Here is a 26491-nt window from a genome sequence, read left to right on the forward strand (position 1 = left end):
TGTGATTGGTGGAAGTCACTCATGCAGGATACAAGCCTCACACTTAAATCTAGTAGCCACCGTAGTTGTTTATTTAGAGTTCTTTTGGGTTTCTGGTCAATAGGGATATGACAGCAGAAGCTGGCAACGCAAATGCTATTGAAGGTCAAGGCAGCAAATGTCAACAGAACAAAGAAAGCCTAAAAATACCCGGTAAGTCAGGCAACATCCGTGGAGAAGCATAAACGAAAATTTCAAATCAATTACCTATCCATAAGAGCTTATGAAAGAAATTGGTTACAGCTAAATTCACTTCTAACCGCCTTATCCTACCGCGCCATCCGAATCCAAGAGCCTTGCTGAGGCTGCAGCTTGGGGAATGACGTCTTTGGCGCCGCAGACCACGTGCCCCTCCCCCACTCATTCCGTGTGCCACGTGTGTGTGCGCGCGCTGTTGTTATTGTTTGCATCCTGATATTGCAGTGTGCGCGGTCGGGCGCGCGTCCGCGCCAATGGACGGTTTAATGGCGGCAGGGGCGCGTGCGCCAAGTATGATTGTTCTGGCCCCCCCTCCACACTCCCTCTGGGCGAGCCGCGCGACACGCCCGTCTTTATGAATAAAAACAATCACCCGCTGGAGGCTAGCGGCCGCGCGAGGTGGCGCGGCGCGCTCCCTTACCCACGTGTTCTCGCTCCCGCTTCCAACACAACCGTCCGTGTCGCTCGTTTCCCATTGGCCGCGCGGGGACGCAAAACTGTGCGCGAGGCAGAATAATAACAGACACCGAGAGGGAGCCGAGCCGAGCCGGGCCTGGTCGGCCACGGGCTGAGAAACGGAACCGCGCTGAGCTGGGCTTCGGGAGGCGAGGAATAGGTCCGGGTCCCCAGCCGATCCGGGGTGAGGAGTACACCACATCACATTCAGTCTGAACTCAGCAAGCAGTGAACCGGGACGAGCAACAAAATCGGAACCCGTCGGGACGGTCGGAGAAGCTGAGTCGGGACACCGATCCCGATCCTGGGGCGGGCGCAGGAGAAGCTGCTGGAGCGAGTAGGGAGCGGGCAGGGATTCAGCCGCCTGACTTAAATTTTTGTCCCGAACCGTGCGGTAGGGAGCCCGGGACTACAGTGCCAACATCACGGAAGAGAAGCTGGCTCAAACCGCTCTTCCTCGCCGTCCAGACAAACGGCTAAGCTGGGAAGAGGCAGGCTGAGCCCAGGGGGCAGGGGACGCCGAGTGAGGGGTCCCGAGCAGAGAACAACGGTCGGGGCATTGCACCGGGAAGTGAGAGGGCGAGGGAAGCCAAGCTGCCCAGAGTCCCATCCAGCCACAGCCGGGACAACGAGTCCACGGTAAGGACACGACTGCAGTGGGACAAGTGGAGAGGAACGAGGGATCTGCACTGGCGTCCAGTCCTTGCCCTCCGCAGCGGGAGATGTGATTAGAGGGGAAGGCAATTGTTCATCCCCGTTTAGGAACTGTGGGAACGTACTGGTAAATCCTGTCAACAGTAATCTGCAGCTGGACTCACGGCATCAACTACATTAAACAATAAATCTAAAGATTTTAATTAGCCTCTTAAAGTTAACGTTGGTCATTTGGGAAATACTCGTAACCCAGATATTACTTGTGTCGGTGGAAGTGTGCATCCTGGGAGAGTTGTGTTACCACTGTTTTGAAACCACTGTACGGTACGTGCTGCGATGCGGGATACCAATATGATGCGTTGTTGCTGCACGTACTCTTGCACACGTCAGAAAAAAAATCCTTGCGTTTGTAAACAAGTCAGGTTGATTAAACTTAAAAAAATCATTCACTTTGTTGTCTGCAACGGAGGAGGAGAAAATATGCTTAAGGGTTTTTGTAGAAATGGGTTTCAATATGTAGATTTCCGGGTACAATTCAGCGACGTCTTTTGGCCTATTTAGGTTGTTTTTAAAATGCAATCTATGTGTAAACCTCCCTGGCGTTACTTTCTGTCACAACGAAATGCGGCATTATGTAACTAGTTTATTCAGGGCATGTATATGTTATGGGTTAGTTGCCGTACTTACAATGGAATGTATTAGCTTAGTCGTACTTCCCTTTCGAGAAATAGCACTGCGAAGTACCATAACGGGCTGGATTTTATGCATGCACTATACACATCGCGTAGGGGAAAATTGCCTTTGACTGTTTAATTCCACTTTTTTGTTTGTACAAATAAAAGTACAGTGGAATATTGATGATTGCACCGCAACAAAATAAATATAATTCTAGTTGCCGAGACAGTATATGTGTAACTTGAGATCGGTGGTGAATGTCGAGCATGTCAGATAAGGGTGCCTAGTATAAACCGGAGGTAAATTAAATTTGATGTTTATATCCTGGGTGTTCAGAGTGCAGGCTGTCTGTCGCGAACTTGCGCGATAATTGGTAAATTGTAAGCTATGTTGTATGCATTTTTGAAATGAGCAATATTATTTTTCTTCCTCCATTTCCATAGACCTCCCTCCCTCTCCCCCCCCCACACATTGCCCCTTTTTTTTGCTGTTTATACGGAAGTGATGTTCCAGGCTTGACAACAGCTGTAGTGCTGATTGATTTTGTGGTTTCTGCGCTTATTGGTCCCACTGTTTTAATTGACGTGGGAAGTTCCGTGTCGTCGTGTTAGGATTGGTTTTTGCTCAACTCTGTAGAGAATATATTTAAATGCTGGTTAAGCGTGTTCAAGATACTTAGCGACAAAACATTTCGACACTTTTTAGTCCAGGTTCCGCACAGGACTCGGTAAATGCTTTGATGTTTCTTTGTAGAGCGAATGTCTCTGCGTTCTTTAGCTGTCGATCATACGGCTGTGTGACGTCATTGGCTTCCTGGTTGGACAATTCGGATTTGGAGGAAGCCGCCTAAGAGTCATTACTAGCCAGCTTCAATCTTCTGTCTGCGTATCGTAGCATACAAGCATTTTGTGGTTGGAGGAATACTTGGAAGTTATTTATTCAAAGCAGGCAGCTGAATCTTAATTGGGGATGTGCCGAGGGAGCCAAACTAATTGTTTTGACAGAAGTTGTCATCTCTGCCATCTGGCTCTCAGTTTATATTCTGGATATAGATGCTGCAACGATTCCTCCCTACATATATTTTATTTATAAAACTTGCAAATAATAATCCATATGCTACCATTAAAATGACAAGTTAAATATTGATAACAAATGGAATGATATCAAGTTTTCTTTCACACATTCCTTGTGTAAAACGTCCAAGTAGTTTTTACAGACTGCAGTGTGCAATGACGAGGGCCTTATATTAAGGTCTTTCCTTCATAGAACCTTTTGTTAGACCTGCACCCAATTTTGTTGTGCCCCTCAGCACTAGTGGTAGACCTTGGAATGTGCAGAGATTTGTGGACAGCTCCTTATACTGGAAGACCCAAGTTTCAGGCAGACCAAAGAAATCTCTATCTGAATTGTAGTTACTTGAGTGACTATTTCACTGTGAAGTGTCTGTAGAATTTTAAGTTTATTGAAGATCCTTCTGTTTACAGTCTATTTTGTATTTATTGATAGTAGAATCATGATGAGGGTCTGAAAAAGGCTGCTTCAGGAGAATTCTTCCTAAAATTGAATTAAGAATATTGGAAAGCCTAGCCAAATGTTAAGAATAACATTTTTTAACCTTGGTTCAAGAGGTACTGTGGTGCTTCATGATAACTTGTGATAGGAATGTTAAGTTTTAATTTTAATTAAAAGATGGGCAATAAATGATCCTCACTTTAGGATAACAAATTATCTACCTTTTAATTATTTTGTTACATACTCTGCCATAATCAAAAAGTGAAAATTGCAAAACTTAATATTCCACAAACTAATACCTTCAAACCTTGTAATTGACAGTATCTATAAAGTGCTGTAACAGGTTACCAATTTATTATCTATTTTAAGCTGTTCCTGAATCATTGCACAGCACCATTGTTTACTTGACAATGAATTATACATTTACGTTACCAAGCAGTAGATGACCCAAAACTAATTTGTGCTACAGTCAGTATGAACAAGTGTTTAGGATGAACAACTTCATCTTTCACTGCATATAATTCAAGTATCTTTTTCTAGTTAGAGACTAAGTAGCAGATTGTATTCCCAGCAGAATCGGTGGGTGTCACAATGATTTTTTAAATCTACCTCTTGTGATTTTAAAGTGTATATTTTGAGCTTTTTTTAAAATTTTGCTTGGGATAATGTGAGCAGAGGAGGATATTTTTTATTATGCTGGTTACTTTGCCAGATCTCTTGTTTTAATACTTGTGGGTATTTGGGTTCAAAATTGACAATATCACACAATTAAGACAGCAGTGGGGAGATGGTTGAAGAATAAAGCAAGTGTATGATTATCATTGTTGGTTAAAATTAACTAAGAATTTTAAGTAACAAACCACGTCCCATGGAAGATCAACAGAAATGTTATGTATCTTTCCTTTTTTAAAAAAAAGACTAAGTGAGATTGTTAGAGGCAATTTAAAGATTTTTGTTTAAGGCTATTTTGTGGAATAGGGAATTTCAGACTTAGAACTGAGTCACCTGGTGTGAGCAGAATTATCTGCAGCTTAATGTGAAAAAGTCTAAGGAGCTGGTGGTAGACCTGAGGAGAGCTAAGGTGCCAGTGACCCCTGTTTCCATCCAGAGGGTCAGTATGGACATGGTGGAGGATTACAAATACCTGGCGATATGAATTGACAATAAACTGGACTGGTCAAAGAACACTGAGGCTGTCTACAAGAAGGGTCAGAGCCATCTCTATTTCCTGAGGAGACTGAGGTCCTTTAACATCTGCCAGACAATGCTGAGGATGTTCTATGAGTCTGTGGTGACCAGTGCGATTATGTTTGCTGTTGTGTGCTGGGGCAGCAGGCTGAGGGTAGCAGACACCAACAGAATCAACAAACTCATTCGTAAGGCCAGTGATGTTGTGGGGATGGAACTGGACTCTCTGACGGTGCTGTCTGAAAAGAGGATGCTGTCCAAGTTGCATGCCATCTTGGACAATGTCTCCCATCCACTACATAATGTACTGGTTTGGGCACAGGAGTACATTCAGCCAGAGACTCATTCCTCCGAGATGCAGCACAGAGCGTCATAGGAAGTCATTCCTGCCTGCGGCCATCAAACTTTACAACTCCTCCCTTGGAGGGTCAGACACCCTGAGCCGATAGGCTAGTCCTGGACTTATTTCCTGGCATAATTTACATATTACTATTTAATTATTTATGATTTTATTACTATTTATTTATGGTGCAACTGTAACGAAAACCAATTTCCCCCGGGATCAATAAAGTATGACTATGACTACTATGAATTCTTGGCGACTGCTATTGGACACCTTGTGAAGATGGCTGAGCCTTGGAAAATTTTGAAAACACTGATGAAAAATTTGCTGAAAGCCTGGGGGCATTGTCGACTCAGTTTTAGTGTGTTAAATTAGGGACAGTATAATTTTTGATCTTTCTGAGTTTCTAGAATGGAATAGTCAAATGGTAACATAGACAATGGCAAGCATATTGTGCATGATGTTACTAAAATAGAATTGGGTTGACTTGGTACAGAAGCTTGTCTGGAATCAGTTGTAGCACAAAAATATCAAACATAGTCTCTAGAGTTGCTAGGGAGTGTGAGTAGGGCATAGTTTTTGATGGGAGAGAAAAGGATGGACTCAAGTATAGTGAAGCACTATGCCCATTTATATGGTGGAGAGGTTGAAGGGAGTAGTTATTATACAGCTGGGTGCCATTAGTATACTTGCCAAAATCAATACTTTTTTAGAAGTATGCTCTGGAGGTGCAGGTTGATTTCAGAGATGAGGGACTACAAGGAGAGATTGAGTCGCCTGGGACTGTACTCACTGGAATTCAGAAGAATGAGAGGAGATTTTATAGAAAAAATATAAAATTGTGAAAGGGATAGATAAGATAAAGGCAGGAAAGTTGTTTCCACTGGTAGGTGAGACTAGAACTAGGGGACATAGCCTCAAGATTTGGGAGAGCAAATTTGGGACAGAAATGAGGAGGAACTGCTTTTCCCAAAGAATAGTGAATCTGTGGAATTTTCTGCCCAATGAAGCAGTGTGGGCTATTGAAGTAAATGTACTTAAGACCAGATTGGATAGGTATTTGCATAGTAAGGAAATTGAGGGTTATGGGGAAAAAGACAGGTAGGTGGAGATGAGTCCATGGTCAGATCAGCCATTATCTTATTAAATGATGAAGCAGGCTCGATGGGCCAGGTGGCCTACTGCTGCTCCTATTTCTTATGCTCTTAGTATACATTTAAAAAAAAAGGGGGGGTCAATGATGGTGGTTGTTCATCATGTTCGATGATGACAGGAAACCTGTGCAGGAGGCAGCTCCACTCTCTTCACCTCAGAAGTCCAGGTCCAAGTGTCACAAACTGGGGTCTTCCTTGGTTGCAGTGTGGATGACCATGACATCTTCTGTGCTTTGTGCTCTTTGCTCTCCAGAGTATTGCCGTACTTAGATCTCATCTGTCCAGTCCATTGGAGCTGACTGCATGCAAGGACAGGTATGTCCCTATCTCACCATGGTATGAGGCTGCTGGCTACTCTCCTAGGGTTTAGGTTGCCTCTCGCAGTGATGTGCTGGAGTGTGGCTGCTGTTGTGTAGAAACAGCTACTTGGAGCCACAGGTGAAAGTTGAATGTCCGGTGGGGATCAATGTGAATAAGCTGTCCTGGAATAGACACAAGCCCTTTCACCAGAGATGCATCCCCTCCCTGGACACCCCATACATCCCAAGAGGGTCACTGATAGATCCTTGAAGATACCAATAATAATCGTGCGATAGCAGGATGATAACCTGGTCTTAAATTATTTTTCTGAACGTGGCTTGGTAAAAGTGGTGCTCCGCAAGTGTATTTGGACCCAGTTTGATGTTAGTAGAACGTGATGGCCAATCCTGTTGAGTAATGCAAACAGGTTAAAAAGAGTGAGGGGAAAAAATTTTTTTTGAAGCAGTTACTAGGAAAGTTGACGAGGGTAAAGCGGTGGATGTTGTCTATATGGAATTCAGTAAGGCCTTTGACAAGGTTCCACTTGGAAGGTTAGTTAGGAAGGTTCAGTCATTGGGTATTAATATTGAAGTAGTAAAATGGATTCAGCAGTGGCTGGATGGGAGACGCCAGAGAGTATTGGTGGATAACCGTTTGTCAGATTGGAGGCCGGTGACTAGTGGTGTGCCTCGGGGATCTGTACTGGGTCCAATGTTGTTTGTCATATATATTAATGATCTGGATGATGGGGTGGTAAACTGGATTAGTAAGTATGCAGGTGATACTAAGATAGGTGGAGTTGTGGATAATGAAGTAGGTTTTCAAAGCTTGCAGAGAGATTTGGGCCAGCTAGAAGAGTGGGCTGAAAGATGGTAGATGGAGTTTAATGTTGATAAATGTGAGGTGCTACATTTTGGTAGGACTGATCAAAATAAGACATACATGGTAAATGGTAGGGAATTGAAGAATGCAGTAGAACAGAGGGATCTAGGAATAATAGTGTATAGTTCCCTGAAGGAGGAATCTCATGTGGTTAGGGTGGTGGTGAAAGCTTTTGGTATGCTGGCCTTTATAAATCAGAGCATTGAGTATAGGAGTTGGGATGTAATGTTGAAATTGTACAAGGCATTGGTGAGGCCAAATTTGGATTATTGTGTACAGTTCTGGTCACCGAATTATAGGAAAGATGTCAACAAAATTGAGAGAGTACAGAGAAGATTTACTAGAATGTTGCCTGGGTTTCATCTCCTAAGTTACAGAGAAAGGTTGAACAAGTTGGGTCTTTATTCTTTGGAGCGTAGAAGGTTGAGGGGGGATTTGATAGAGGTATTTAAAATTGAGGGGGATAGATAGAGTTGACATGGATAGGCTTTTTCCATTGAGAGTGGGGGAGATTCAAACAAGAGGACATGAGTTGAGAGTTAAAAGGCAAAAGTTTAGGTGTAACATGAGGGGGAACTTCTTTACTCAGAGAGTGGTAGCTGTCTGGAATGAGCTTCCAGCAGAAGTGGTTGAGGCAGGTTTGATGTTGTCATTTAAAGTAAAATTGGATAGCTGTATGGAAAGGAAAGGTAATGGAGGGTTATGGGCTGAGTGCAGGTCGGTGGGACTAGGTGAGAGTAAGAGTTCGGCATGGACTAGAAGGGCCGAGATGGCTTGTTTCCGTGCTGTAATTGTTATATGGTTTTATATATGGAAATAAAATAACACTTTTGACAATGTTAAACTATGTGACTGTAAGATAGATTCTGGTAATGCTAACAATTAATCAGTGGACTCGAACATTTTGATATATGTTTCAGCTGATCAAGGAGCATGGATTAGTGACAGCAAATCATGTCTAACTAACCTGGTTTATCCTGTTGTATAGGACAGCATTAATAGGTATTGCCCATGTAACAATCTTGAAAAATCAGTGGTAAGACTCCCACACCAGTTTACCCTAATCACATACATTTTTGACTTTTATTCTCAGTCTGACTTCCTAATGGATCTGAAGAATACTAGTTGATGAAATTTGATTAGTGGAACAAAAGGGCTTTATCTGCACACTGTTCATTCAAATGAGTAATATTTTTAGGATGCACTGTAGGTGTGTAGATATAGGAGATTGTTACGTGAAGTCATTCAACCTGTAAATAACAAAGCCAAAGAGAAGTAAGTTAATTTTGAGAAGCCGTGTGTTGTGGTAGAGCAAATGGATGTTTACACATTACTCAAAATGCACTGGTTAAAATGGGAACTTTGCCATCAATGAAGTATTTTTAAAGTGATATGTTAGTTACATAGGAGGAACATAGTATCACTATCCCTCACTTAGGTTACTGCATTCAGTTTTGGGACACTCAGTAAGAATGTGTTGATCTTGAAATGCTCATAGATTAGTCTGACCAAATTTGCGATTGTTCCTAATGGTTTAAACTACAAGACATGCACTACATAGTTAGCAGGTTTTTACCTCAAGTTTAGAAGTTAAGTGGCCACGTGTTTAAAATGTAGTGATTCAGTCTGAGGAAAATCCAGAACACTTATCGTATAATCTTTAAGACAGATGCCAAATCATTTGAAGTGAAATTGATTGGGAAGTACTTTTTCATACAGGTTGGTGAAAATCTGGAATTCACTGCCCTAAACTGCCCTGACTGTGTGTCAGTGCAAGGAGCATTCGTAATAAGGTGGATGAATTGAAAGTGCAGATTGTTATTAATGATTATGATATAGTTGGGATCACAGAGACATGGCTCCAGGGTGACCAGGGATGGGAGCTCAACGTTCAGGGATATTCAATATTCAGGAGGGATAGACATGAAGGAAGGGGAGGTGGGGTGGCGTTGCTGGTTAAAGAAGATATTAACGCAATAGAAAGGAAGGACATAAGCCGGGAAGATGTGGAATCGATATGGGTAGAGCTGCATAACACTAAGGGGCAGAAGACGCTGGTGGGAGTTGTGTACAGGCCACCTAACAGTAGTAGTGAGGTCGGAGATGGTATTAAACAGGAAATTAGAAATGTGTGCAATAAAGGAACAGCAGTTATAATGGGTGACTTCAATCTACATGTAGATTGGGTGAACCAAATTGGTAAAGGTGCTGAGGAAGAGGATTTCTTGGAATGTATGCGGGATGGTTTTTTGAACCAACATGTCGAGGAACCAACTAGAGAGCAGGCTATTCTGGACTGGGTTTTGAGCAATGAGGAAGGGTTAATTAGCAATCTTGTCGTGAGAGGCCCCTTGGGTAAAAGTGACCATAATATGGTGGAATTCTTAATTAAGATGGAGAGTGACATAGTTAATTCAGAAACAAAGGTTCTGAACTTAAAGAGGGGTAACTTTGAAGGTATGAGATGTGAATTAGCTAAGATAGACTGGCAAATGACACTTAAAGGATTGACGGTGGATATGCAATGGCAAGCATTTAAAGGTTGCATGGATAAACTACAACAATTGTTCATCCCAGTTCGGCAAAAGAATAAATCAAGGAAGGTAGTGCACCCGTGGCTGACAAGAGAAATTAGGGATAGTATCAATTCCAAGGAAGAAGCATACAAATTAGCCAGAGAAAGTGGCTCACCTGAGGACTGGGAGAAATTCAGAGTTCAGCAGAGGAGGACAAAGGGCTTAATTAGGAAGGGGGAAAAAAGATTATGAGAGAAAACTGGCAGGGAACATAAAAACGGACTGTAAAAGCTTTTATAGATATGTAAAAAGGAAAAGACTGGTAAAGACAAATGTAGGTCCCCTGCAGACAGAAGCGGGTGAATTGATTATGGGGAGCAAGGACATGGCAGACCAATTGAATAATTACTTTGGTTCTGTCTTCACTAAGGAGGACATAAATAATCTTCCAGAAATAGTAAGGGACAGAGGGTCCAGTGAGATGGAGGAACTGAGCGAAATACATGTTAGTAGGGAAGTGGTGTTAGGTAAATTGAAGGGATTGAAGGCAGATAAATCCCCAGGGCCAGATGGTCTGCATCCCAGAGTGCTTAAGGAAGTAGCCCAAGAAATAGTGGATGCATTAGTGATAATTTTTCAAAACTCGTTAGATTCTGGACTAGTTCCTGAGGATTGGAGGGTGGCTAATGTAACTCCACTTTTTAAAAAAGGAGGGAGAGAGAAACCGGGGAATTATAGACCGGTTAGCCTAACGTCGGTGGTGGGGAAACTGCTGGAGTCAGTTATCAAGGATGTGATAACAGCACATTTGGAAAGCGGTGAAATGATCGGACAAGGTCAGCATGGATTTGTGAAAGGAAAATCATGTCTGACGAATCTCATAGAATTTTTTGAGGATGTAACTAGTAGAGTGGATAGGGGAGAACCAGTGGATGTGGTATATTTGGATTTTCAAAAGGCTTTTGACAAGGTCCCACACAGGAGATTAGTGTGTAAACTTAAAGCACACGGTATTGGGGGTAAGGTATTGGTGTGAGTGGAGAATTGGTTAGCAGACAGGAAACAAAGAGTGGGAATAAACGGGACCTTTTCAGAATGGCAGGCAGTGACTAGTGGGGTACCGCAAGGCTCAGTGCTGGGACCCCAGTTGTTTACAATATATATTAATGACTTGGATGAGGGAATTAAATGCAGCATCTCCAAGTTTGCGGATGACACGAAGCTGGGCGGCAGTGTTAGCTGTGAGGAGGATGCTAAGAGGATGCAGGGTGACTTGGATAGGTTGGGTGAGTGGGCAAATTCATGGCAGATGCAATTTAATGTGGATAAATGTGAAGTTATCCACTTTGGTGGCAAAAATAGGAAAACAGATTATTATCTGAATGGTGGCCGATTAGGAAAAGGGGAGGTGCAACGAGACCTGGGTGTCATTATACACCAGTCATTGAAAGTGGGCATGCAGGTACAGCAGGCGGTGAAAAAGGCGAATGGTATGCTGGCATTTATAGCGAGAGGATTCGAGTACAGGAGCAAGGAGGTACTACTGCAGTTGTACAAGGCCTTGGTGAGACCACACCTGGAGTATTGTGTGCAGTTTTGGTCCCCTAATCTGAGGAAAGACATCCTTGCTATAGAGGGAGTACAAAGAAGGTTCACCCGATTGATTCCTGGGATGGCAGGACTTTCATATGAAGAAAGACTGGATGAACTGGGCTTGTACTCGTTGGAATTTAGAAGATTGAGGGGGGATCTGATTGAAACGTATAAGATCCTAAAGGGATTGGACAGGCTAGATGCAGGAAGATTATTCCCGATGTTGGGGAAGTCCTGAACGAGGGGCCACAGTTTGAGGATAGAGGGGAAGCCTTTTAGGACCGAGATTAGGAAAAACTTCTTCACACAGAGAGTGGTGAATCTGTGGAATTCTCTGCCACAGGAAACAGTTGAGGCCAGTTCATTGGCTATATTTAAGAGGGAGTTAGATATGGCCCTTGTGGCTACAGGGGTCAGGGGGTATGGAGGGAAGGCTGGGGTGGGGTTCTGAGTTGGGTGATCAGCCATGATCATAATGAATGGCGGTGCAGGCTCGAAGGGCTGAATGGCCTACTCCTGCACCTATTTTCTATGTTTCTATGTTTCTAAAAGGTTGTTGTTTTGGTAATTGTCAAGGGAGAAAGATAATGAGATATGAAACAAATTGATTTTTGGGGTAAAAGTCAACCACGATCTATTTGTATGGATGAAAGATGAGAGGATTGAATGGCCAACTTCTGTTTGTACATCACATGTAATTCTCAGATTCTAAACACTAAATCTAGCTATCTGGCTTCAGAAATCAGGATAGTGGTGGGACAGCACCCCCCCTCCCCCGCCCATCCCAGTTGACATTCGATGGTCTATTGGTGTTATTGCTTAACCAGTACATGCCAACTCTGGCATGTTAATTAATGGGAGTATTTCTCAAGAACAGAAAGGTGCAAACAACCTGAAATCCAACTGTAAAGGTATAACAGACTTTAATTTCATTTAAAAATGAAATTTGACGTGGCTTTTGATAATTTGCCAAAGGGAAGAATGACCCAGATCTAGAATTGATCTTTATATTTGAAAGATTCATGTTGTTGAATTCAGTTTGGAATTTGAATATGTCTTATTCTGACTTGTGTGCATTTATTGTATCTCAAATTTCAATGATAAACTTTTTATTGGCCTTTGAATGGAACAACTAAATGCAAATATTTTAGCGATCCCTGTAACTGCAAGATAAATTCTGATGAAGACTAAGCCACTTGCCAATCCTATCACAGAGAAACATTGTTTTTCCTCCATTGCAAATTTCAGTCCCTTAGATTTGCTATTTTGTATCCAGGGTGCCAATTTAGCAATCTTTTAGTTGCTTGGTGATGGTAACAAGCATTCAGTATCATGTAACATGGGTCTGGTATGGAGTACAATACTTATTTCATTGTTCTGTTTTGCATTTCTTAAGATTGCCAGTTGTACTGTATTTTGCGACAGCTGTATACTGTGAGTTTTGCCTATTTTTGTGGACCTTGGGAGCTTCTGTTTGTTCTTCTCACTAGGTGTTGAAACAGTCCAATACTGGAGCTGTTTCTTAAAAAATGTTTTGTTTTTCCTCCATTGCAAATTTCAGTCCCTTAGATTTGCTATTTTGTATCCAGGGTGCCAATTTAGCAAATGTTGGAGATACAGTGGATTCTGGTTAATTGGGCCATCAGTTAATCATGCTAGCTGCTTAATTGGGATGACTCTTTTTAAAGAAAGTATAATCAAGAAAATTGCTGGGATTCCCTTTTGTTTTTGGGATACTATGTCACTTGATAGGGACAGGAGACTATTGCTGAACAGTTTGTAATGAGCATGAGTCGTGTGCAATGGTGTTGCCTTTACACGCTACGCCATGCTTAGAGGGAACAGTTTTTGAATAGTGTGAGTTGTGTTTGTTTTTTTTTAAAGTTTTTTGTTACTGGTAGTTGATGAGAGATAAGCAGTAAGCCTGTTCCGAACTGTTTTGCTCATTGCCGTTTCCAAGTATTCAGGCTTGGAGATGCCAGAAACAGCTCGGAGTGAAAATGAAACTACTTTATTACTTCTAGTAGGAACTATGGATAATCTGAAGATATTGGCAAACATCTTGAACATTACAATGAAAATGAGGATTTGGAGGATGCAATTGTATGAAGATAGTTCATTATCTGCACTAAATATCTGTGCTGATTTTGTTTATTGCATACACTGGATAAATTCCTCATTGATAATTATTAGGAACTAATACACATTTTAATAGCTATGTATTACTATTGGTAGTATTCTAATTTGTTGTGTATTTAATTTAAATACATAATTCGTTGCTAAGTTTGTCTTGTGCCTTTTTAACTATTTCCGTGAGATTTTGGTTAATTAAGGCACCCGTTTAATTGCGCCAAAATGTACTGGTCCTAATGTGTCCCAGTTAACTGGAATCCATTCTAATTAATTGGGGACAGTATGAAGCTTGAGTTGTCTGTATACAGGTTTCGCCTGCCATCGGAAGGTAGAGCGTTCCTATGAAGCAGTTCGTAAGCCGGAATGTCGTAAAGTGAAGAAGCAATTACCATTTATTTATATGGGAAAATTTTGTGAGCGTTTGCAGACCCAAAAATAACCTACCAAATCATGCCAAATAACACAGAAAACCTAAAATAACAGTAACATATAGTAAAAGCAGGAATGATATGATAAATACACAGCCTATATAAAGTAGAAATACTCTTCCATAATCATTGCTTGAACTGTTCTCCTTAGCGAAAATCTCACGCAAGCGCTCTCGGCAAAAACACAGCGCAAGTGCTCTCCAGTAACCTTTAAGCTCTGAAGCTACCAAATCATACCAAATAACACGTAAAAATACACAGCCTATATAAAGTAGAAATAATGTATGTACAGTGTAGTATCACGGGAATCAGGAAGACAGCTTGCCGAGCACACTGATGATGGTGTGTTAGACTGAGTCGTCACAGGTTGGGGTTGTGCAGTGGCCCCCACCCTCTGGGCAGCGAACCGATACCGATCCGCGAAGCATGCAGCGGTAGCTGGGAGGCAGACAGTACATCTTTAAGAAAAAAGCCGAAATAAACATGCTAATTAATTACGTGCTGGGCGGCACCTAATTAATTAGCATGTTTATTTCGGCTTTTTTCTTAAAGATGTGCTGTGTACCTCCCGGCTACCGCTGCATTCTCCGCGAATCAGTATCTGTCCGCCGCCGGGGGGTTGGGGTGGTGGGACACTGGGGTGTCATCTCATCGTCGATCAGGGCAGGCAGCTCATCTTCTCCCTATCTCTGCCTGTCTCGATGTCGAAAGTCGAGCTTTGTTGTCTGCTGTGGCTGATGTGGAAAGCTTGCTTGACTGCTTAGCCTCGCGCATTTTTCCATCATACAGTTCTTTGTAAGGACTCAAACCATCTTGCAAATATGCCCAAGCTGACGTAGCCTTTCAAAATTAAAGTCGTACTTTATCATTACTCATTCAGTTTCGATTGTTCTCTTTCCTCTTCCAATTGCATCAGCTCTTCATCTATCAGTTCTTGGTCATGGGATGCCAAAACCTCTTCAACATCATCTTCGTCAACTTCCACAAGCCAAACTCACTTTGTCCTTACTTCTTTCACCATGATCGAAATGCTTAATTATCTGTAGTTTTACACTAAGTATAACACCTTACGAGCTCTTTTAGGCTTTTCCAATACCTTAGAACTCATCTTGCAAACGGCTGCTCAGAGGCATGTTTTAAAGCAATGCTGGCTAGAATGCCATTCGTGGCTCCTCGGGACGCGTGCTGATTTTTTTTTTTCGCTCGCTGCTTTTCTTCGTAACAGTGAAAACACCTTCTGTTAGCGAAAACAGGTAACTAATGTAGGTCAAACAGCAAAGTTTTGTAAAGCGAACGTTCGAAAAGCAGGGGACACCTGTATTCATGTATGTAACTTGTCTGATTGTAGATCATTGAATGTGGACATTCCTTTGAACCCCTTGCTTTCTTTACTACTTGTCTACCTTTATCCAGTTGTGTTGTAAACTTATTAGCATGGGGGGTGAGGAGGAATGGTGAGGAAACTTTTTTTTTCTATATTGTTAGCTTCCCTAGGATCTTTCCAGATATTGTGTTTTTGTTTCAGTAGTAGGCCAGTAAAAGATGCCAGGGCCATTAAGTTATGATGATTGACTTTAAAACATGTTGTGTTTTTTTTACTCCAACCTGTTGGGTTGTTGTATGAAAGAAACTGGCTAAAGGATTGATTGGTCATGGTTTGCAGTAACTGGCTTTGCATTTGGGAGCTAACTTTAAGTGCCTTTATCACTGGAAGACAAATGTGGAAGATTCTTTTGGGTTACCCTCAATATGGATAGGTTTCTTTTACTCAAGATATTTGCATGTATCATAAATATTTCTTGACTTTGAGAAGAACATAACTGCGTGTGCTGGAAAAATGAATTAAAAACAAAAACTTGCTATAGTACTCAACAGATTAAACAGAATTTGTAGAGAAAGAATTTGTAGAGAAAGAGAAGCTGAGTTAATGTGTAGAGTAGAGAACTTCCCTGTTTAAAATTACATGTGAACTACAGGGTCTGGTTCAGCTTGATACTAGGTTAATCTGTTCAAGATTCCTATTTATTTATCACGTTTACATTGAAGCATACAGTGAAATGGGTCTTTTGTGTTTAGAACAACACAGCCGATGGTGTGCTGGGGACAGCCAGCAAGTGTTGTCACACATTCAGGCACCAGTTTACATGCCCACACTGCTTGGAAAAACAACACAGATCACAACATGCTACAAAACCACAACAACCAAACAAGCCCCATTCCTTCCTTGCACTCCTCCTTCCTGTAAGCCGAAGACAGGCCATCTTCCCCAGTCTCTAGCCTCCAGCAGATTTGGACTCAGACACTGGGCCTTCAATTACCGCAGCACCACTGATCACCAAACACCAGGTCGCAATCTCAGGACTCGCCGATTCACAAACCAGAGGAACATTGGACCTCTTCCTCCTGTCACACAGAACTTGGACTCTGGAACCCACCATCAAATTGCTGTCCATGGTGGGGGGTGGGGTGGGGTGGAGTGGAGTGGAGACTTAAGACAAAGGAGCAGAATTGGGCCATTTGGCCATTTGAGTCCATTCTGCCATTTCATCATGCTTGATCCATTTTTCCTCTCAGTCAATTTCCTGCCTTCTTCCTGTATCCCTTCATGCCCAGACCAATCCAGAATCTATCAACCTCTGCCTTAAATATACGTATAGACTTGGCCTCCACAGCTGCCTGTAGCAATGAATTCCACAGGTTCCCCACTCTCTGGCTAAAGAAATTTCTCTTTATCTCTATTCTAAAAGGATGCCCCTCTATTCTGAGGCTGCATCCTCTGGCTTAAGACTCTCCCACCCAAGGAAACATCCTCTCTACAACCACTCTATCTAGGCCTTTCACCATTCAGTAGATTTCAATGAGGTCACCCCTCATTCTTTAGAATTCTGGTGAATACAGGCCCAGAAATATCAAATGCTCTTCATATGTTGTTGTTCAAACCTGGAATCATTTTTATGAATCTTCTTTGAACGCTGTCCAGTTTCAACATATCCTTTCTAACTTAAGGGGCCCAAAACTGCTCGCAATGCTCCAAGTGGGGTCTTACCTTTGCTTTATAAAGTCTCAGCATTGCATTCTTGCTTTTATATTCTAGCCTTCTGAAATGAATGCTCACATCGAATTTGCTTTCCTCACCACAGACTCAACCTGCAAATTAACTTTTAGGGAATCCTGCACAAGAACTCTCAAGTCCCTTTTGCATCTCAGTTTTTTATGCTTTCTCTCCATTTAGAAAGTAGTCAACCTTTTCATGTTTTCTACCAAAGTGCATGATCATACATTTCCTGATACTGTATTCCATCTGCCACTTTGCTCATTCTCCTAATCTGTCTCAGTCCTTCTGTAATCTCTCTACTTTCTCAACTACCTGCTCCTCCACCTGTTTTTGTGTTGTCTGCAAACTCTGCATCAAAGCCATCAATTACATCATCCAAATCATTAATATATAACGTAAAAAGAATCGGTCCCACTAGTTACTGGCCGCCAACCAGAAAAGCCTCCCTTTATTCCCACTCTTTGGCTCCAGCCTGTCCTCTAACACCCCCACATCCCTGTCCCTAAACACTAACCTGACAACTAACTCCCCTCTTTGTTCCCAAAACCATCTCCACAAGCCCAATAGGAAAGGTACGTCACATCCAGAGTTTCTCCGGTTAGCGGACGATTTCCCTCCACGCCTCTCTGACATAGTAGGGAACTGCGTACGAGGCAAGTTACAGCAATGGTTTGCCATTGCCTTCTGCCGGCTGAGTTTCCAAAGAGATCACCGGCACGGATGGAAAGCGTGCAGGGGAGCAGGCTGGATTTGAACTCGGGACCTTTCGTCCAGAAGTCTGGCACTGATGCCACTACGCTACCAGCCGGGTCTACAAGCCCAATAAAACTCTTAAGAACAACTAATACCTGAACAGAGGTTACAACTTGGTGTCATCTTGAATTACCTGGCAACCTACTAAATTCAAGTGCCCGAGGTAAAAAATAGATAATGTTGCGAAGGTATTCAAGTAACTGTGATTACTGTAATTTGAATAGCTACATTCATGAAATATATGTAATCAAACTGAGATTATTCAAGTTCTCCAGTTGCTGTCACCGTACCAGGGGAGACATATGATGGATTCTAATTTATTTGATATATGAAGTGAAATGGGCAGGTTGTTCACTGAATCAAATGTTCACATGCAGAATCTTGTCACGTTACATGTTGAATGATTGCTTTCTAACTTGGGCTTCTTTGGAGGGCAGAAAAATTGATCACCTGAGAATCTGAGAAGATTCCTTTTTGTTTTTTTTTTCATTTTCCTTCAGTGGCTCTTGGTTTTTCAATGAGTTTCAGGAGGTTATTTGATTTTGGTATAATGGGAGAAATAAGCATCTGGATATTGTAAGCTGGTAAACTGGGAAGGCAAATACAAAGGCATGATGTTTCAATATTGAGTGTAAGCTAGTCATGTCGCGTTTGTATGTCCAACATTTAGGGTGGGATTTCAGATCAGACCAAAGCAAGTCCTTTCATTGAAGAGCATTAGTGAAACAGTTAACTTTAGTGACAGTTCAATAGCTAGTTCAGTAGACTTTGGCAGGGTCTAAATGAGATCACTGGGCGCAAAGAAAAGGCTGGGAATATCAATAACTGTGACGCTTCTCTTCCTGAGAATTCTACGCAAGATTTGAACAGAAGAGGAGCGTCCCGTTCCCTCTGGATGAACTGAACCTGGTGACATCGAGATTCATCAACACCGAGGAGGTCGTTAGAAGGGCCTTCCTAAGGATAAATCCAAGGAAGGTGACGGTCCCAGATGGCGTCGCAGGACGGGTTCAACGGGCCTGTGCAAGCGAGCTAGCTGGAGTGTTTGCTGACATCTTCAACTGCTCCTTGCTTCAGTCTAAGATCCCCTCGTGTTTTAAGAAGGCAATGATAACCCCAGTGCCGAAGAAGAGCAAGGTGGCAAGCCTGAATGACTATCGACCTGTGGCTCTGGCATCAATTGCTATGAAGTGCTTCAAGAGATTGGTTATGGCACACATCAACCACAGCCTACCGGTCAACCTCGACGCTTTGCAATTCGCCTACCGGAGAAACAGGTCAACGGCAGATGCCATCTCTCTGGCCCTACATTCCTCCTTAGAACACCTGGAGAATAAAGACGCATATGTAAGGCTCCTTTTCATTGACTACAGCTTTGCCTTTAATACGATCATTCCAAATAAACTGATTCCTAAGCTCCAGAACCTGGGCCTTAGCACTCCGATCTGCAGCTGGATCTTCAACTTCCTCACAGACAGGACCCAGGCTGTAAAAATAGGGGACAAGCTCTCCTCTACAATCACTCTGAGCACCGGTGCCCCACAAGGCTGTGTACTCAGCCCCCTGCTGTACTCACTGTACGCCCATGATTGTGCAGCCAAGTTTCCATCAAACTCAATATATGAGTTTGCTGATGACACAACAATTGTAGGCCGTATCTCGGGTAATGATGAGTTTGAGTACAGAGAGGAAATTAAGAACCTGGTGGCATGGTGTGAAGACAATAACCTATCCCTCAACGTCAGCAAGACGAAGGAATTGGTCGTTGACTTCAGAAGGAGTAGCGGACCGCATGATTCAATTTACATCGGTGGTGCGCAAGTGGAACAGGTCAAAAGCTTTAAGTTCCTCAGGGTCAATATCACAAATGACCTGACTTGGTCCAACCAAGCAGAGTTCACTGCCAAGAAGGCCCACCAGCGCCTTTACTTCCTGAGAAAGCTAAAGAAATTTGGCCTGTCCCCTGAAACTCTCACTAATTTTTATCGATGCACCATAGAAAGCATTCTTCTAGGGTGCATCACAACCTGGTATAGAAGTTGTCCTGTCCAAGACCGAAAGAAGCTGCAGAAGATCATGAACATGGCACAGCACATCACACAAACCAATCTTCCATCCTTGGACTCACTTTACACCGCACGCTGTCGGAGCAGTGCTGCCAGGATAATCAAGGACACGACCCACCCAGCCAACACACTTTTCGTCCCTCTTCCCTCTGGGAGAAGGCTCAGGAGCTTGAAGACTCATATGGCCAGATTTAGGAACCGCTTCTTTCCAACTGTGATAAGACTGCTGAACGGCTCCTGACCCGGATCTAGGCCGTACCCTCCAAATATCTGGACCTGCCTCTCGGTTTTTCTTGCACTACCTTACTTTCCATTTTTCTATTTTCTATTTATGATTTATAATTTAAATTTTTAATTTTTACTAATTTTAACTATTTTTAATATTTGTAATCCAGGGAGTGGGAAGCGCAGAATCAAATATCGCTGTGATGATTGTACATCCTAGTACCAATTGTTTGCCGACAATAAAGTATAAAGATAAAGCTTTTTGGTGATTGGTATCTGTCTGAAGTTGTATGTAAAGTGTATAACACAAATGAGCCATTTGGCCCAATTTGTTTTTGTGTTGCACACAAGGCTCATGCTATACTATTCATCCAAACCTATCAACATATTTTTCTATCCCCTCATATAGTTTATTTGGCCTTCCCTTAACTACCAATGCCTATTGCATCGAGCATGAAAAGAATACCATGCTCTTTCCTTTCTGTAAAGGAATCAAAACTTTAAAAAGATGACTATAGGTACAGAATAAGTGTGATAAAGTACGTCATGACTTGATATAGATTTTGCTGTAAAAGAGCTTAGTGAAAATAGCAATTTGCACTCCGGAATGGGTTGCAGAGTGATGACTTGTATCTCGGTTGTAGTCTAGCTGTGCAATTTAGTGGGTTAACACTTCATGGGAAGGGCTTGGAGAAGTGTATTATAGTACTATCAATGCATCTCACCTTTCCGCTTTCTGTTTAATAATCTGCCCCAACCACTACCACTAGCTTTTTACTTGGTTAAAGTAGCATAATATTTTCTGATCACATTCTCCTATATAATAAACAATTTTGTGGCATCGTGTACTTTTTTAATTAAGTAGGTGAGAAATTCTTCAGTAAGATTGAGGTCTCTTTGGTATTTCTTTAAATAACCCTGTATCTTGGACTCTGAACTCTGTGTTTCTATGTGATTTGATAAATAAACCATATGATCTTGGCCTGAAATGTTGACTGTACTATTTTCTATAGACGCTGTCTAGCCTGCTGAGTTTCTCCAGCATTTTGTGTGTGTTGCTAGGATTTCCAGCATCTGCAGATTTTCTCTTCTATGTGACTGTAACCATGTTCTTGGTTTCCAGTCAGTACAAAACAAAATTAGTCATCATTGTTTCATGTAGAGAATTGCAAATAGCTGACTGTATGGCTCAGAAGTGGGTTAGATAATTAATGCAGAATTTTCTTTGATTATTTTCAAAAGAATATTGTGCTTTGCTTTACTTTTTAAGTTGATGGAATCAAGATGTCACTGGGAATGATGAATTATAGGTCCTGACTTTTTTCCTTTTTGCGTTGTACCATAAATTATTTTAAATTTCCTACTCTTCTATCTAATTGTTTAACAAGCTCCGGGAGTGCAACCTTAGAATCCAGGCAGCAGATAAAAGATATAAAAAATGCAGTAACACAAATCAAAGTTGCTGGTGAACGCAGCAGGCCAGGCAGCATCTGTAGGAAGAGGTGCAGTCGACGTTTCAGGCCGAGACCCTTCGCATGATGTGTAAGTAAAATCCTACTAACTGGTATGTCCGTGGGAGGAAACCAGAGCACCCCGAATAACTGACGCATTCCACGAGGATGCACGGGGATGTACAGAGGATGCCAGGATTGAACTCTTGAATTCAGGCCTGAGCTATAATAGCATCGCACTAACAGCTACACTACCATAGTTCCTTCATGATGTGACTGAATCTAGTGTGCCCAAATATAAAGCATCTTTTTGATTTACTTGAGTTTAAATTTTATTTCAAATTGACTTGTTCTTCACTTTCCTGAATAGGAGGTGCACTTTTGTTCTGTAATAGTGTTCGTGAGAGTTGTTGGGGTTATAACTTTCTTGACTGGACATTTTATCTCTATTTATCCCTAGACTTAAAGTGCGTTGTAGTTTTCCAACTTCCTTTTCTGTTTGACATGCTTCTTTCACCTGTATCAAAGAGGACTCATCCTGGGCTTAATGTGTTATGATTACAAAAATCTGTCAGACTGTTTTGATAGATAAGAGAATATACAAACTCCAGCTAGATTTCAAAAGGTGTTTTCTGCAGGGTTGTTGCAAACATATATTGGAGAATAGCTCTGTGATTTGGGCAAAGTACCAAAACAAAGCAGGAATTGATTGTTGCATTGTGTAGTTTAATTCTGTTTTTAAATGGCTTGGACACAATAGGTGTAACATTGGAAATTTTTAGTTGATTGGAAAGTAGGGTGCTTGGCAAACAATAAGAGGAGTTGGAAACTTCAGAGAGGACCTGATATGTTTGGTCAATTGCATAGAAGTGTGAGCTATCATTTGGAAGGAATGATTTGAAAATATTATTTGGAAGGATCTGGCAATATGCAGCTAAAGGGTGTGACTGTTTAAAGAAACTTGTGAGGATTGTTCAGTTGCTCTATAGTAAGAATGACTAAAATCTATTGTACAGAACTGATTCACCATAATAGTTTGGTCATGGGTCATGAAAATGCTTGGGATAAAGTACTCAACTAGGCGGGAGGAGAGAGAGCAGCGCGCCGCTTGTGCGCAGCCCTCCGGTGAAAAATGATACCGTATCCGTTAAATAGGGACTGTGGACAATTCTGATTTGATGGAGATGGATGTGAAAGCACAGAGGAACATCTGGAGAAATTTCTGAAACGCCAGTTTGCTACTGTTGTTACTGCGCAGTCTGGAATCTTCCGGAGAGAAGGCCTCAAAATCTCCGGCTTTGCCTGCTGTTGGCAACCAAGATTGAGGTCGAATCGTTCGGACAGAGATGGCGCTCAGTACTCGGTGTTGGAGAGCTGATCGGAGGCTCGAAGTTTTCGGATAACTCAGAGTCGGACTGTAGTTGGCATGGCAGGGAGAGTTTTTCTTCCTTCTCCCGTTTGCGTGAGATGTGAGACATTTGAGAGACTTTGAACTTTTTACTGTGCTCATGGACTTCTTCATCAAGTTATGGTATTGTTGCACTGTTGTAACTATATGTTATAATTATGTGGTTTTGTTAGTTTTTTCAGTCTTGGTCTGTCCTGTGTTTTGTGATATCACACCGGAGGAAATATTGTATCATTTCTTAATGCATGCATTACTAAATGACAATAAAAGAGGACTGCGTGTCTTCATAATCTAAACTGAGAAACTATTTAAAGACTTCTAAAATAGATTTAATGAATAACATTGGGGAAGATGAAATATTATGGTCAAATTTAGTTCTTTCAGTAAAGAGTTGGCAGGAGCACTGTGCTGTATGGTATCATACAAAGTTGTACATTCCTATGAAAGGAAGGGGCTTTGGCAGATAGCAGAACAGATTGAAATACTGGGAAGGATGAGGAAGAAAGTACTTGCAATTGTATAATAATTTATTGCACCTCAGGGTACCCCAAGTACTTTGCAACCAATGACTTGCTTTTGAAGTGTGATGACTTGCATGGGTAAATAATACAGCAAATTTTACCATAGCAAGGTTCCATAAACAGCAAATAAGTGAAAGGAGCTGGGGCTAATTCACAACCATTTTGGCTTTTAGAGCCTGAGTTAAAAGTACATCGTAAAAGCACTTGAAAGATGGCAAGATATCAGAGCTGTGATTAATTCTGTGGACATTTGCAAATTTGTTTTGAAGTTTAACATGAGAAAGTTTTGAAGTGTAGCAGAGAACCCCAGATAATGCTGATGTGGATTTTGCTGTGTTCATATTAATTCCATCTCTCTAAACCTGTTAGGTCTATTTTCCATTCTTGTGTATTTTTTAGAATGTCAAATATTAATTTTTTGATAGAAATCAAAACAAAAAACTGCAAATGATATAACTATGAAATCTTAGAAGTAATTTGGCAAATTAGGCTATATCTGTTGAAAGAAATGGTTTAAAGTTTCGGGTTGAAGAAACAGGGAAGAAGGAAAATAAGTTAAATTTAAATTACAGAGAAGGTGGAGGAGGAAGAGATGGGCTAAAGGAAATATCTCTTTGGGGGAACCAGGATTACCATAGGAATAAGTTGAAGTGGTCATTATTTTAAAATGGGGGCACTTGGAGAATAAGAATATAAAGTTGTGAAGTGCAGGGTTGTAGTTCATAGCCAGTCAGTATCCTAGGTGGATGACCTGCAGAAATGACCTGTTCTGTTATAAAGAAGGACAGTTATTTGGAGCTATACAGTTCTATATTGAAATAGAATCATCATTCTGCATCAGACCCAGAATATGAAGTGATGCCTTTTCTCAAACTGGGAGAATGGGAATTATAAAGTAATCACACTTTAGGAGAATATTGTGTAATTTACAGCATTTATTTTTTTAAAATTTGTGCTTAAATTATTGAAGATGAAGCAAAATACATAAGCTGCCATTTGATTAGGTGTTTCTTAATTACATCTATCTAATTTGGTTCCAAGCCAGTTAATATCCTTACTTGATTAAATTATATCACCCTGTTTCACCTGTTATTTAGCAGTATAATTCCAGTTTTATTCAGTGAATGCTTTCCTGTATACTTTTTGCCTTTTACTAATGTGACATTCTTGGATTCCCCATTGTAGGTTCTGACAGTTTCCCTTGTGGTGTCTGTGTGGAGAAGGCCACACACACTCCAGTTCAACAACGGCTTTTGCTTGCATTTTCCAGTGTTTCTTCTGTCAAAGAGTGCACCAGGCCTGTAATTCTTCGACTGCCAGCCCTGAGCTCAGCAGTGAAGAACACCCTTTGGAAATGGTGAAGATGACGAAATCAAAAACCTTCCAGGCTTATTTGCCAAATTGCCACCGGACATACAGCTGCATTCACTGTCGAGCTCATCTTGCAAATCATGATGAGTTAATTTCCAAGGTAAGCAGAAGCAATAAGGGAAGGTTTGAATGATGAACAGTTGTTTAATTTTGTTTTCTACTCTGAGCGGTTTGCTGTAGGTCAGCATCAAAATGTTGTGCTTGTCATGGGCTGAGCTTCCATTCTGAACATCAGGCCACGCAGAGTGAGCTGAATGCAATCTAGCAAACTTCTATGGAATATTTAAGCACATTCAGTAGGAACTGAAAATCATCTGAGTTCTTAAATTATGACTTTTGATGGAATGGATACGAAGAAACCATTTTATTGACAGGAGAGTACTTCAACTGAACAAGCCAAAGGTGAGTTAAGAGAATATTTTTAAGTGAAAGCTGATGTGGTCTAAAATTGTGATGAGTACAAGATTTATTGCACAAACTGGATAGCTAGATTTAGCATAGACAAAACCCTATACTGAATAACATAAATTCAGGGAGGAGTAGGCCCTTCAATCTTACTCTGCCATTAAGATTGCGTATGGTCTTCTGTCTAAAGCGCTATCACCATATTAATGTTTAGAAAACTTTGAATATCTGCTTTGAATGAATAAGGCAACTGAGCTTTCACAGTTGTCTGGGACAGAGAATTCTAAGTTTCACAGATTTCATCTCCTCTGACCCCAAATGCCCTGTCCCTTATTCTGAACTGTGCATACTATTCCTATAAACTTAGCTAGAAGGAATGTTATCCCTGTATCTAGCCTGAAAAGCTTTTACATTTTTTTTAAGGGTAATATATATTTCAATGGGATCTTCTCTTATTCTTCTAAACTCTAGAATAGTGGTCACCAACCGTTGTAAGCCCAAGATCCCCTCCCTCAACCTTAGTGAAAGGCAAGATCTACCTACTAAATCGTTCAGAGAAAAAATAGCTCAGATTGTACTTCCAATTTAAGGCCTATTATTTGGGCTAATTGTATTTGAATTACACAAAATATGTTTATCAAACTTTTAAATTAATTCAAACAAGAAAACACTGTAACTAGCATATCAAACAGGCCATAGCTGTCTTTCTTCAAGAATATTACAATACTTCACACCTTTAATTCTAAGTTTCATTATTTAATTTTATTTCAACATGAAAAATAAATGAATAAAAATTGACTGTTGCACTCAGTGTGATGATTGGGGCTGAATACTTTCTGCTAGTTCCCTGAAATTTGGCTCAAAACTACAGATAGCCAGTCTGTGAGGTGTCTGTCAGTAAGATTTAATAATTTTCATCTGTGAAAATGCAATTTCGCATAGATAAGTTGACCCGAAGTAGGCACTGACTTTTGGTGCTATAAAACCAACGCGCACACCGCGCATTGCTGGGGCCCCATCAGTTGTAATTGCCACCAGTTTATGAATGGGGATGTCATTTTCACGGACCTATTTTTTAAACTCTCATTCTCTCCTTTAATTGCAAAAGAGTGAGGAAGTCCTCCTTTGTTGTAAAATCCTGGAAAGCCATTCTGACAAATACAAC

The 26491-nt window shown here is 41.4% G+C and overlaps 1 protein-coding gene across 4 annotated transcripts in view; it reads left to right on the forward strand.

The window, feature by feature from the left end:
• Nucleotides 1-644: 644 nt before the first annotated feature.
• The window catches only part of ypel1 (yippee-like 1), a 54698-nt gene continuing 28851 nt past the window's right edge, over nucleotides 645-26491 (forward strand). Inside the window, exons 1-2 of one of the 4 annotated variants that reach the window (XM_072245322.1) lie at nucleotides 645-1671; nucleotides 24736-25021. In XM_072245322.1, the coding sequence (XP_072101423.1) occupies nucleotides 24905-25021 (117 nt within the window). In that variant the 5' untranslated portion in view covers nucleotides 645-1671; nucleotides 24736-24904. The other 3 variants (XM_072245334.1, XM_072245344.1, XM_072245349.1) reach the window with 3 other exon arrangements.

Source organism: Mobula birostris, chromosome 2 (genome assembly GCF_030028105.1).
Source record: "Mobula birostris isolate sMobBir1 chromosome 2, sMobBir1.hap1, whole genome shotgun sequence".
NCBI lineage: Eukaryota > Metazoa > Chordata > Chondrichthyes > Myliobatiformes > Myliobatidae > Mobula > Mobula birostris.